Here is a 13012-nt window from a genome sequence, read left to right as displayed (position 1 = left end):
AAAATAGTATCAAACTGGTATTTATGGCTTTCATCTTGTCATAAGCTGTACTGAAATGTATATTAACATATTTTATAACCCACTGTTGTTGTTTTTCCTGCATATCTAGTATGAAGCCATGAAGTTCTCTGTGAAGTTATTAAGCATGTCTATATCAATAAGAGAAAACAAGCAAACTCCTGAGCTGGTAGAATTTGCATTAACTGGCTTGAGTACAGTATTTACCCAACGACCAGGTGCACAAGCAATAAGGTGAACTTTATCAAACTTTTGTTGCTCCTCATGAAATGTTGATGACAGCTAATAGACATTTTAAGGCTCTGTTATGATAATTAACTTCAATTTTTCACTGTCATTTCTTGTGCAGTTTGGGAACAGAATCATCCTGCAACTGATAGACAAAGTGAATGGATACTGTTTCCATTATTATGTTCTCTCCCTCTTCAGAATTTTTTGTGCCAATACAGATTTTGTCCTTTTTTTCAGTTTGTTACGTACAAGCAATCCGGTTACTAACTTAAGTAGGATAGAGATATGTTGTTCTTGTGTTTGGGTTTTTTTTGTTGTTTGTTTTTTCTTTCAGCTCATTCCTTATACTCTTAACCACCTAATTGTACCTAGCCAGATGGATATTACATCTGACCATGCTGTTTACCTTTCTTTACAGATTTGAAACAAAAATTACCTCACTTGACGTTACAGGCATGTCCCGAGAAAAGTGTACACCCTGTCTTCTATCTTCTCGAACGGTCTATTCAGACAAGAGTACCTCACTCTTAAGCATAATATTTGAGACTAATCCTTTGGATGAGAAAGCAGATCAGAGGCTTAGAATAGAATCACAGCCACTGGAAATAGTATATGATGCAGTAAGTAAATATTTGAATACATTATAAATCTTGAAAAATCTCACTTAACAGTAAATTTGCCATGTATTATTTTTTCTTTATTTTAACAGATGACAATAAATAGCTTAGTGGATTTCTTCAGGCCTCCAAAAGATGTACATTTAGAGCAATTGACATCAGCAACTCTGATGAAGCTTGAAGAGTTCCGTGAAAAAACATCAACAGGCAAGTGCTGCATGCTCTTCTGACTGTACAATCAGACAAATTTTTGATTCTAGGAGTGAAAATATTACATCTTTACATATGGAGATCTATGGATCCAAGTTAGAGCTTTCTAATACAACACCTAAATAAGTTGAATTCTTCAATCTCATTACAAAGCATTTGTTCTAGGTATTGGATATGGCTTATGTCTGTATCTTTTTCAACTTCAGCTTCCTTTGTAAAATATGCTTCACACCCTGAGGTAGCATTTCAGTATTTATTCTGTTGTACTCTATGCAGACTTAAAAACAGTTTGTTACTTCCAACTTTTCTGTTTTGTTTGTGTGAGTATCTTAATGGCCTTAATAGTTTCATACTCTTTAAAAACTGATACTGAGATCTTCGTCCTCTAATGAAACCCCTAAATCCTTTCCAGACTTGCTGCTTTTCAGGACACTATCTGCCTTTGTATAGGTGTTTTCCACTTTCTTTATTCCTCGATGAATGTTGATTTTCATCTGGATTGACTCAGTTCAAGTTATATAAACTATATTTATCTGTCTTGAGTTACTCAGCATTAAAGCCATTCCTCTAGTTTTCATTTCATCCTACCTTTTTATTTCTAGAGATCTTGTATTTTGACACATGAATGAAATTGGTGAATACTTTTAAGACTGACACTGAGATTTGTGGAATTAACTTGTTCCAGTAAGGATGTCTGAGGCTTTCTACATCAGAGGCGTGTCCAGCACAGTGTCCTCTCTCCAACTGTGGATTGGAGAGGATGCTAAGGGGAGATTTAATATATAAATTCTTTTCAAAAGGAAAAGAAAAATCAGTGAAATTTATCAACCTCATTTAAATTTGTAACCTATTAATATTTAAATTGTACATTTAAAAAATCTGAATACTCAGTGATAATAAGTGAAAGAAATCACAGAAAACTCAAGCATAATGTATATTTAATCAATTGCTTTTATCAAGCTAGTATCAGGAATGAAATCAGGCGTCAGTTATATTTCTATTCATTAGTTCTTCTTTGACTGAACTATTTCATTAAGGACTAATGTCAGATTAACCAAAGTTATCAATCAACTTGCTTGTCTTTTCTATCAGAATCTTCTCCAGCAATACTAAATATATTAATACCACAGTTCATTCCTGAGATAAATTTAATGAAAGTTTGCTTACATTCAATATGCTTGCTTCTCTGCTCATTACCACCGAATACTCTAGTTCTGATCACGATTCTTTTTTTTTGTGGCAATAGGAAATCATGCTATGTGTCTATTACAATTTAAGCATAGCATTACTTTAGAGGTATATCCAATGACTCTTACCTTCACAAGAATGCTGAGTTGCCCATAGTAATCTAAAAGCTTGTTCCACTCACAAATGAGAAGCTTGATGGAAATTTCTAAAAATATGCTGTGCGTTGCTTGTAAAATCTTGGCTGAGACTTACAAAATTACCAGGGGAAGATGTCATCTGCAGAATATTCTGCAGCAGGAGACTATGCTATTCTCAGAGGTAGAATTAAAAAAAAGGAATTATATCAATATAGTTAATAAGTTCACACTTGCAGTCCTTCTCAGGAAAGAATTCTTAACACTTTTGTTTCAAGCAGTGGAAGATAGCTGGAAAATACTGGGGAACTGTGAACTGCAGAAGTGAAGGAACTTGCTACACCAAAATAGTTATGATGTCCATCACCACTAAAAGACACTACAAAAGCTTAGTTTCACAGACTTCAATTTATGGTCTCAACTACATTCTCTACATATGAAGGAAAAAAGAAAGTATTTTCTTGAACTTTCTGCATCACTCGAATACAGTTAGGCATTGAAAACTGAAAAAATCTTAATCTTTTTATTAATCCAAGTTGTTCTGTCTTGCAAATCCTGAAATGTGGTTGCCATCCGGTTTTTCATTGACTAATCTAGCTCTCCTGTGGCAGGACAACCTTTGATAATGTTGGAACAGTTTTAATTGCTTTCTTAGCAATGTGGGTGTGCTGCAGTGTCATGTTGTCATCTTTGTAATTTATTATCTCTGCTTCTGTGATCATCAGCTTGTTGCACCTGCTAGGTATTTAATGGCTTGTGGCTGCATCAGTGGCTGTTTTCAGTGCTAACTTGAAAAAAGACTACTCATTCCTCTTCAGATGAGCAAAAAAACAGAATTTGATCTCAAATGTTCTGACAGTCTGAATTTCCCAACTAACTGCATGATTTTTAAACAGAATTTTTGTAAGACCTTCTATTTGCTGGTCTTCAGTATCTCAAGATGGAAATGCTTGCCCACAGAACCAGTGTAAGCTTCAGTATCTCAGTAGTAACAACACTTGTAGTTTGGCCAATAAGAACTTCTAGAACAATTAAAATTCTGAATCTACAGAGCACAGTGGGTTAACTCGGGAATTGCCAAGTTGCAGTACACATTCCAGTTCTTCTCATTTCATATCTGCCTAGTATGAAACTTTTTTGGATTTACATGTATTGTGTTCCTGTCTCTACTTGTCCATTAGCATTGCTTGCTATCATCATTTCATCTACTTGGTGCTTCTTTAAAGACTGCCTATAAATACTCATTCAGAAGAAATCTGAAGAACATCTGTACCTGCAATTAAACTTAGTCATCTAGCATTCACAGCTCATTCAAAGTTAGATTTGAATTTCTTTTTATAGCTTCTCTTAATTCCATAGCTTCTGTATGGATTTTTTTATTTACTAATTACATTAATTTTCAGGTCTGTTGTATGTTATTGAAACTCAGAAAGTTCTTGACCTCAAAATTAACCTCATGGCTTCATACATCATTGTTCCACAAAAAGGATTCTATGAGAGTACATCCAATTTACTACTTCTGGATCTTGGTAGTCTTAAGGTATGTATTTACCTAATGAAGTAACTTACTGAAAATGATTGTCTGGCTTTTATGTGATTTCCAGTTTCTTAACTTGTATTACGTGGTACTGGTTAAGTAAAAGTTCCTCTTGCAGTTTATGTATTAGGTATTTATTTTAAACTGCTTTCCAGTCAAGGCAGAAATTATTGAACTCTTCTCAGTAGATTCTTTCAACCTGAAAGAATTGTTAGAAAATAATCCTCCCCTGGAATGAAACCACTGTTGATGCTCTGAACTGTTATGTGGAAAATGTCTAACAGTTTTTTACCTTATTATATAAAACAGTAAACTTTTTACTTACATGATTAAGTGGTCTTCTTATTTTTAATATTACTATTATTCTTGTTATCAATTACCTTTTGGTCATTCAGTTTACTTTAAAATGAGAAAAGTAAACGTACTGCCAAATTAATGAAATAACTTGGATAAAATTAGAGGTATTTTTGAGATGCTTCATGCAAGGGAAAAGTCAAAAAGGTAGTTTAATGATATATTTAAAATTATAATTTAGCACTATAAAATCATAGAAGAGACTGTTTCTACATATTATTAGCAATCTTCTTACTCCTTGGTGAACTTGTATTCTTTCAGGACAAATGATCTTACATGTATACAGGCAATTTAATTTTTTGGTTTTTTACTTGTACTCTGGGTAAGAACAGTTCTGCCACATGCTATCTGTTTAGATTGCCTTATCCGCTTTTTTAATAAGAATTTGTTTCAAAGCTTAAAATCTTGCTAAAGTGAAGTAAGTTTTCTATGTCTGCCACAGATTGACTTTGAGTGGGTGGGTTTCAGTTAGAAACATAGAATGGATCAGGTAGGAAGGGACCTTTAAAGGTCAACTAGTCCAACCCCCCTGCAATAAGCAGGGACATTTTCAACTAGATCAGGTTGCTCAGAGCAGCGTCCAACCTGACCTTGAATGTTTCCAGGGATGGGGCATCTACCACCTCTCTGGGCAACCTGTTCCAGTGTTTCACCACCCGCATCATAAAAAGATTGCTTCCTTATATCTAGTCTGAATCTACCCTCTTTTAGTTTAAAACCGTCACCCCTTGTCCTGTCACTACAGGCCCTACTAAAAAGTTTGTCTTCATCTTTCTTATAAGCCCCCTTTAATATTGAAAAGCCACAACAAGGTCTCCCTGGAGCCTTCTCTTCTCCAAGCTGAACAATCCCAACTCTCTCAGCCTTTCTTCATAGGAGAGGTGTTCCAACCGTCTGATCATTTTTGTGGCCCTCCTCTGGACCCGCTCCAACAGGTCCATGTCTTTCTTGTGCTGAGGAGTCCAGACCTGGATGTAGTACTTCAGGTGGGGTCTTGATGAGAGCAGAGCAGAGGCGGGGAATCACCTCCCTTGACCTGCTGGCCACACTTCTTTTGATGCAGCCCAGGATATGGTTGGCTTTCTGGGCTGCAAGTGCATCTTGCCAGCTCATGTCCAGCTTTTCATCCACCAGTATCCCCAAGTTGTCCTCTGCAGGGCTACTTTCAATTCCTTCATCCCCCAGCCTGTATTGATACCAGGGTTGCCCTGACCCAGGTGCAGGTCCTGGCACTTGGCCTTGTTGAAAAAGAATATATCAGATGCTTCAGAAAGTGGAATTAGTGAAAAACATTGCTGTGTAGATACTAAAAATAATTTGGATTTACAACCAGATCACTTATTTCAGTGACTAATGATTTTACCAGCTGTTCTGAATGCCGGTTATTTGTAGGCACTTTGTAGAGTTCAGTAATCAATCTGTATATTGGTTGGGTGCTTGAGACAGCCTCCTAGACCTGTTGGAGCTGGGGAATAGAACAGCCCACCTCTTCTGCTCCATCCACAGGAAATTACTCTCAGAATAATATATAGAAGAATACCTTTCAAAATCAGACTCCAGTAAATGTCTGAGATTTGTTCTGCAATCGATGAGTGATTTTCATAGTGAGTGTGACTCTTGGATTGGTTCCTGTCCTTTAATAGAAATTAGAAAGCAAGATGAAGGAATTTGGCAGTACCAAAAGAGAAAAGTTAAATGCTTCTCAGGATATGATTAATAATTCTGTATTCACTTTGAGTGGCGTATGTTTAAGTGAATGTCAGTCATTTGTTGAATGAGTATGTTTAATACAAAACAAATAGTCTCTTTCCCTCAGTTGTGTACTGGATAAAGTCAAGCCCCAAGGGGGGAAATGGCATATAAAATTAAAAGTGTATGTCAATGTAGGTACATAAGTGGACTTAATTAAGGTTGCACAGGCAATACTAATTTGGTAATTCTGAATTTTCAGTCTGCAAGCTATTTTTAATGTAAAAGCAGTCATCATTCAGTAGCACTGGAAAAAGAAATGCTATGTCTTGGACACCAGTATTTAAACCTTTTTCACAGTTACGAACGTTATCTTGAATATTTTCTGGGACTGACAAAAAAAAAAAATGGATCCAAAATTATTAGACATTTAAGAATGAGGACAGCCACATTTCATCAGAGATGAACAGCAGAGAGGGCACATACAGATGTGAAATACCAAAGAAGTGTGTGCATCCCAAAGCTGAGTCAAAGGGATATTGAATGATATTAAAGCAAAGACATTGAACTTTGATGACGAACAGTCCAAACCCCCTTTTCCCTTTTCCTCTGCTTGACTAATATGTAACAGGGTAATGCCACAACTAAATTCAACAGGAATCAAAAATAGATTTCATGTTTCTGAGGTGATCAATGCAGTAATATTTTTATATATAAAACCCCGAAACAGTTATTCTACTGATTACAAAGGGTTTGAGACTTTATACTTTAGGATATGAGTCACTTATTAAAGGAAATAATTCTATAAAAAATACATTGTATAAAACTTCATAGATTTTAATTAATTTTTTATTTTGTTTCTTTGCTTGAAGAAGAAATGGAGTTTAAAACTCTTCATTTTTTGATACAGGCTACTAATTTTAGATATCTCCTCTGCTGTGATATTTGTAAGATTCTGTGCCCTTATAATGAGGACTTTAAATTTAATCTTTTGTCGTGGTAGGATCAAGCATTTGTAGAATTAGTGCTTTGAATATGTTTGAAATTGATTTATGCTTTTTTCTGACTGTTTTTAAGATGAAAAGCAAAAGTCGTTCTGATTTATCAGAACTCAGAGTAGGACAAAGCACTATCGAAGATATAATGTCAAGAGCTTATGACAGTTTTGATATCCAGCTCAGTAGTATACAGTTACTGTACAGCAAACATGGTAAGTATTCATGAAAGTAATTTTTCTCTATATGAGTAAAAATATTTTGGTGGTTCATGTGCCTTTTATATTTTTAACTGAAGCAATGGAGAATCTTTGGAACATACTTCTTGTTCTAAACTCAGTTCTATGAACATGTTATGAATTTCCAAAACACACCTTTAGGCCTTAAATTCCAACCTTAGCTTTTGCTAAATAAACAAACTTACTAAATCCCTTATTTTTGAAGGCATCTCATTTGATCTGTTGCATAATAAATATAAGAGTGTAATTTATTTATTTATGGTGTTTTCCTTCAGTGCCTTTTCCTTGCTTCCTTCCAAATTTAAAGCAGAATCCATGAGTAGTTTTGGGTTTGATCATTTTGTGAGGGTAAAGAAAGGGTCAGAATCCCTTAATGAAGGACACTTTTACTAGTATTTTGGGAACTAACAACATACAAAGAGTCAGAACCAGAGAAGTCTTAAGCATATAATTATTAACCCTCTGGTTCCAGAGGGGAATCCAGAGCCTAAACTCCCAGTACCATGCATGTTAAGAATTGGGACCTTAGCAGTCTGCAGCACAGGTGGGGTAGCTGTTTAGGTGTGAACGGTAGAAATTATTAAGTAGTCTTTTATGTCTGAAGTTTAGATCTTGTATAATATATATGTATTGATAGAGCTGTAAACAAGATTGTGTCACCTGAATTTTCAGCCATATATACTAATTAATATCAGATACTTTAATTCTGTGATATGTGTAATGAGAAGGAATCTCAATGTTTAAAGCGTAGGTTTTCTTTGCTCTTCTAGATGAGAACTGGCAAGAGGCTCGGAAGCTGAAATATTCATCTCAACATATCTTGCAGCCCTTGGATGTAAAAGTGGAATTTAGCAGGGCTATGGTTGTTACAGATGCAAGAATGCCCAAGTATGTGTTTTTTCCTATTTTGAAATTTTATGGTAAATGACTTTTTTCAGGGAAAAAAAGAAAAAAATCAAGGATCTAATTATACTTACGCTATTTTACATTGGCCATGTGTGAATCTTGGAAGTAAAATACCTTAATCGAGAAAAATAGAGAATAAACCTAAGAAGCTGCCAGATATAGAAGAGGTGATAGAATGTTACCTTGTTATAAAATAAGTATGTATAATATATTTAAAGATTTTTATTAAATATATTAATACCTGTTCTAATTAGGTGTTTCTAATAGCTACATTTCAGTCCTCATTGGAAATACTGAGGAGCAAAAAATCTGAACTTATAAAGTCTCTTTTATAAACATCACAAAATATTCTGAAAAGTAATGTGCTGTCATACTCCCTCTCTTTCACTTACATTATTCATCTTGTTTATTTACCTACTAGAGATCACCTCTTAGGGAAACAGCTCTTAATGCATTGAGTTTGCACTTAGGCTTATTTAGCAAAAAACCTGTTGGTTATGGAAACTGTACTCAATCAGAAGAAAATATATGCTACTATTAATGATGGAACTTTGATGTTAAACATCACGGAGTCAAAGTGGCAAAGATTAACTTTGCACATATTTTGGAAAGTGCATCTTCACTCATGTCCGATAAGGACACTACTACCTAAAAAAAATCTGATCTGTTTTGAAGTACTTGCAGACTAGCACACTAATGCATTATGAGGTAGTTTGGTTTAGTAAGCCATTAATAAGAATCATATTCTTATGCTACAAGTTAGCATATACTTATTTCATTCTTAACACTATTGGAAATTCAGATTTTAGCTAGGCACTTCAGAAAATTAATGGCATAAAAATAGACCTAGGCTGTTGCAGAAAATTGTTTAGTAAAATCAGCAAAATCAAGAGGCAGCTTATGAAATTAAAGAATTACGAAGAATCTAGGATTTGCTTAGTCAGACAAAAACCCCTAAAAATAATGTACCTCACCAGTGCATTGTGAATGCAGATCATTGATTGCATGGTATAATGGTGCCACCTTCTGGAAAGCTGGGAGGCCAGATTCTGAATTTTGATGCTTGACTTTACAAAACATCTTATTCTTTCCCTCCTTACTTTTTCGCTGTTTGGTGGAGAAGGTGAGACAAGGGAAATACAACTCACAGGAATCTGTCTTGTTATGTCAGAAAGTCCAGGGAGGGAAAGTGAGATTTCATTTCGATGGTCATATAACAGAATGTTGTTTTAATGTAGGTTTGTAATTGACATCTCTCCAAGTTACGCTAGTATAACCTGGATTAAGGAGTGTCTGTTCTTTATGAGAACACCTGTTGCAGTATTGTAGTACTACCTGTCTTAACTGTCTTGGCTACCAGGTGTGCTTCTCCTTTTGGCAGTTTATGTGTCTAGACTGATTCTGGGAAATTTTTACCTAATGGATATTATTTCTGTACACCGAATTCTCATATAGTCACTTCCTTGGCAGTAAGAAGTTTCTACCTGTGTCTAGAAACTGGCAAATTTTTCTTCCACTGAGATAGTAATATTTCTTGGAGATCAGCTGCTGCTGCTTTCTGAGTGCCTGCACTGTCTACAACCGTTAGGAATGCCATGGACAGCAGTTTAGTACTAGATAAGTCTATACCACAGTGAGTTACTAATCATAACTAATAGTTTAACCTGCACCAAGAGCAAGTAACCATTTCAAATCTAGCATATTGATACTGTGACTTAACAACACCTGCACTTGTTCATTTGTACCTGGTTCAGTCTACAAATGCTTTCAGGATGTATTCTGCAGATGATTTATAATACTCTAGAGTCATCTACCAGTCTTGAAATGACTGGTACAGCAGCTTTTTACCTGATGGTGCAGAGTTGACCTTTCCTTTAAGGGCTTTTTGCTCTTCCTTCTTGCTTTGAGCTCTTTAAAAAGTCTGAAAATTATGAACCTCTGAATAGTATATGTCAGGTTAAGATCGTTTGTGATAAATTTTTATTTTTGGTTATATACATCCCAAATCAGTTGAAACTACAAATGTTCTATTTTCTGTTGTTCTCTAGCTTTGACTACTCAAACCCATCAATAATATCATTATCAATGTAGCTTCAAATGTCAAATCTTTTATCACTGCATAACCTCTTTGTGTTTTTAAGAATGGTCAGTTAATGAGTGTTTATATACAAATATTTAGGTCCATGTGACCTCTAGATGACATCATGCACAAATGATGAAAATTAACTGATAGCTTTTGTGTCAGCAACAATCCTCTAAACTGTAAATTTTAGTAATTATAGTTGAATAGGGTATTATACATCAGTATTGCTCACATGAGTTACACATATATGAATGTATTTTAGTATACTTGTAGCTATTCCTTTATATTTCAATTTTTATAAGTATACTTGCATATAAAGCCAGCATTATATTTTTCCTGAGCTTTTTTTCATTACTGTTTGGAACTGTGCTAAAGAATAGCATAGTTCTGTTGAGAAAGGTGAGTGGAAAAATGTTTGTTCTACAGTAAAAACTAGTACCAAAATTGCTTTGTTTACTATAGTAGAATTTTATGAATGAGTCCCTTAGTTTAGAGGGCACCTATTTTACTTTAAGTTATCTAAAAAGCAGGTAGTTGGGTGTCTGTATTTTTTTGAGTCTTTGATGTTTGTACTTCCTTGGGTGACCATTGAAGCCAGTTGAATTCCTTGTGATTTTTGTTGTTCAAAACCAATGATGAATTCACCAGGACTTTGTGCTGGCTTTGTTTAGGAAGGCACATTGGTATATTGCTGCCTTGAAGAGAATACTAATTTATGTAATTTTCACTTGTTGAAGACCACTGTATCAAAAGGCCTTTCATTGTTAACCTGTATTTTCACCTGCTCATGCTTCCTAACACTTAAAATGGGCTTTTACTGTGTGGTCGGATCTTAACATCTGCCCTTCTGTCATTTCTGAGAATAGGATGCAGTGCTCCTTACAGCTTCTGTCACTTCACATTTGGAAGCACTAATATGATTCTGTAGTTTTCTAGCCTGTGCAAGGTTTTTTTAATGTTTGTTTTATCCTGTGATATGGTTCCCCCATTTTCTGAAGGAGGTGTCTGGGAGCCTGTCATCTGGTTTTTGAACGTGTATGAAGCCAGGATTATTATACCAATATTAAGAGCATCCTTCTATATACTAGTGTGTATTTAAAAAAAAAAAAAAAATCAGTTTGAAGGAATGTACTTATTTGCAGCTTTGAGAATGGCATCTTTAACATTTCCTTCTCTCTAAATATAACCAGTCTGAACTTGGAAGAAGTTTCTGTGTGGATTTCCTCATCGATTAAGTACTTAGTTCCTCCATGCCTCAGTCTCTACAAGTTGGGAATAATTGTGTTCCAGATGTTTTCTGAACCTTAAAAGCTTTTGTTAAAAGAGCAGTGGAGTGAGTCTGGGATTATTTGCAGTTATCTGCCTTGTGTCTACTAAGTGCCTTCCATGTAACTGTGTGGGCTGTCCATTGAACAAACATTCATCAAAAATGTCTTAACAATAGGGAGGTTTAAGTGCAATGGAAGTGAGAACTGCTAAGTGTCCTTAATCTAGGACTCAAGGCTTGCTCAGGTATGAGGAGCTGGTTTTTTTCCATTTACTCATGTAGTCTCAAAGTTGAAGGTGATTGAAAATTTGGGGTTTTTTGTCCTCCCATCTTCTCCAATGTATTATATTTTATATTCCTTTGAAGACTGACCTGTGAGTTAAGCACAGCAAAACTGGGAGGAAGTAGCAGGTCCCATTCCTTACACTGTATGTGTTAAGCATCTGCTGCTGCCCATTACTGGAGACAGTTGGCTTATTGAACAGACCTCTTCATTTGTTCTAACTAGATGTTGTAATAAAAGCATAATAATGTTCTTGGAGCCAATTTTCTGCTTAATTCTATTCTGCTCACTTCTGTGAGAAACTGGGATGGGTTTTAGGTCTTTAAAAAGTCTGCCTACGTTTGAAGTGATTCTACTTCTTTTTGGCCAAAACCTATTCAAACAGGCTTAAACTATGTTTTCCTGCTTTAATTTTTGAAGACTGTTATTTTATTCTTTTATGTCCTTTATAGCTATGCCATTTATTCCTTTGTTAAATACCTAGATTACTGCTAAAGTCAGCTTAAATATATGTAACTTCTAGGAAGTATTTTGTATACTTTCCTTCAAGTTTTGGGCTGTAAACATTGTTATGCAAAAAAAGCCACCACCTTTTCTTCTGTAAAATACTGTGTAAAGGCTCAGTTATGTGATTTATTACAAGTAATTAAGTTAAATATACAAACAAGAGGGAACAATTTCTGATTGTGAGGACAATATGCTTTATGTAGCCAAATCAGAAGTGGTTATTAGTATTATTTGCAGTCCTGATCTACAAGACATTGTATCAAATGGAATTATAAATTACATTAATAACTGGGTACTTGCTGGTTAAGTAACTCTTCTGTGTGCAACAGAAGTTACCTATGTAACATGCAATGGTTAGATGAGTGGTTTTCTGACCAGGAAGAGTTGTGTGATTTTCAGAAGGAAATGAATGTAAAGTTTGAATGAAATAGTTTTAAGATAACTTTGGTTGTTTACAAAACAGGTTCAAACTGTCTGGACAGCTGCCTTTACTTTCCATCCAAATATCAGACCAGAAGCTCACAAGTATCTTGGAGCTAATTGATAGCATTCCTAAGCCAGAAAGTGCTCCTGCTTCCAGTTCTCCTCCAAAAATAACTGAGGTAAGGTTTTTAAAAAAGATTTCATTAATAATTATCAGAAAAATACCTCCTTGCTATTAGCATTGCAGTTTTGAGAGGAACACAAGAAAGTGGAGAATAAGCATTTACTTAGTACCTCTTGAAAAACTTAGCTAATTCTCTAAAGCTGTAGA

The 13012-nt window shown here is 35.1% G+C and overlaps 1 protein-coding gene across 9 annotated transcripts in view; it reads left to right on the top strand.

Moving 5' to 3' along the window:
* VPS13A (vacuolar protein sorting 13 homolog A) overlaps positions 1–13012 on the top strand; it is a 108825-nt gene that overhangs the window by 22203 nt on the left and 73610 nt on the right. For all 9 annotated transcript variants that reach the window (XR_008233326.1, XR_008233327.1, XM_052775612.1 and 6 more), the window contains 7 exons: positions 110–252; positions 668–869; positions 959–1073; positions 3802–3938; positions 7056–7188; positions 7983–8100; positions 12722–12860. Coding sequence is in view for 7 of the 9 variants with exons in the window: in XM_052775612.1 (XP_052631572.1) it covers positions 110–252; positions 668–869; positions 959–1073; positions 3802–3938; positions 7056–7188; positions 7983–8100; positions 12722–12860 (987 nt within the window). In the remaining 2 variants the exon portion in view is untranslated. The remainder of the gene's footprint in view (positions 1–109; positions 253–667; positions 870–958; positions 1074–3801; positions 3939–7055; positions 7189–7982; positions 8101–12721; positions 12861–13012) is intronic.

This window comes from Harpia harpyja, chromosome Z, assembly GCF_026419915.1.
Source record: "Harpia harpyja isolate bHarHar1 chromosome Z, bHarHar1 primary haplotype, whole genome shotgun sequence".
NCBI classification, from domain to species: domain Eukaryota; kingdom Metazoa; phylum Chordata; class Aves; order Accipitriformes; family Accipitridae; genus Harpia; species Harpia harpyja.
Note: the sequence above shows the minus strand (reverse complement) of the source record. Positions and strands in the feature narration are given on the sequence as shown.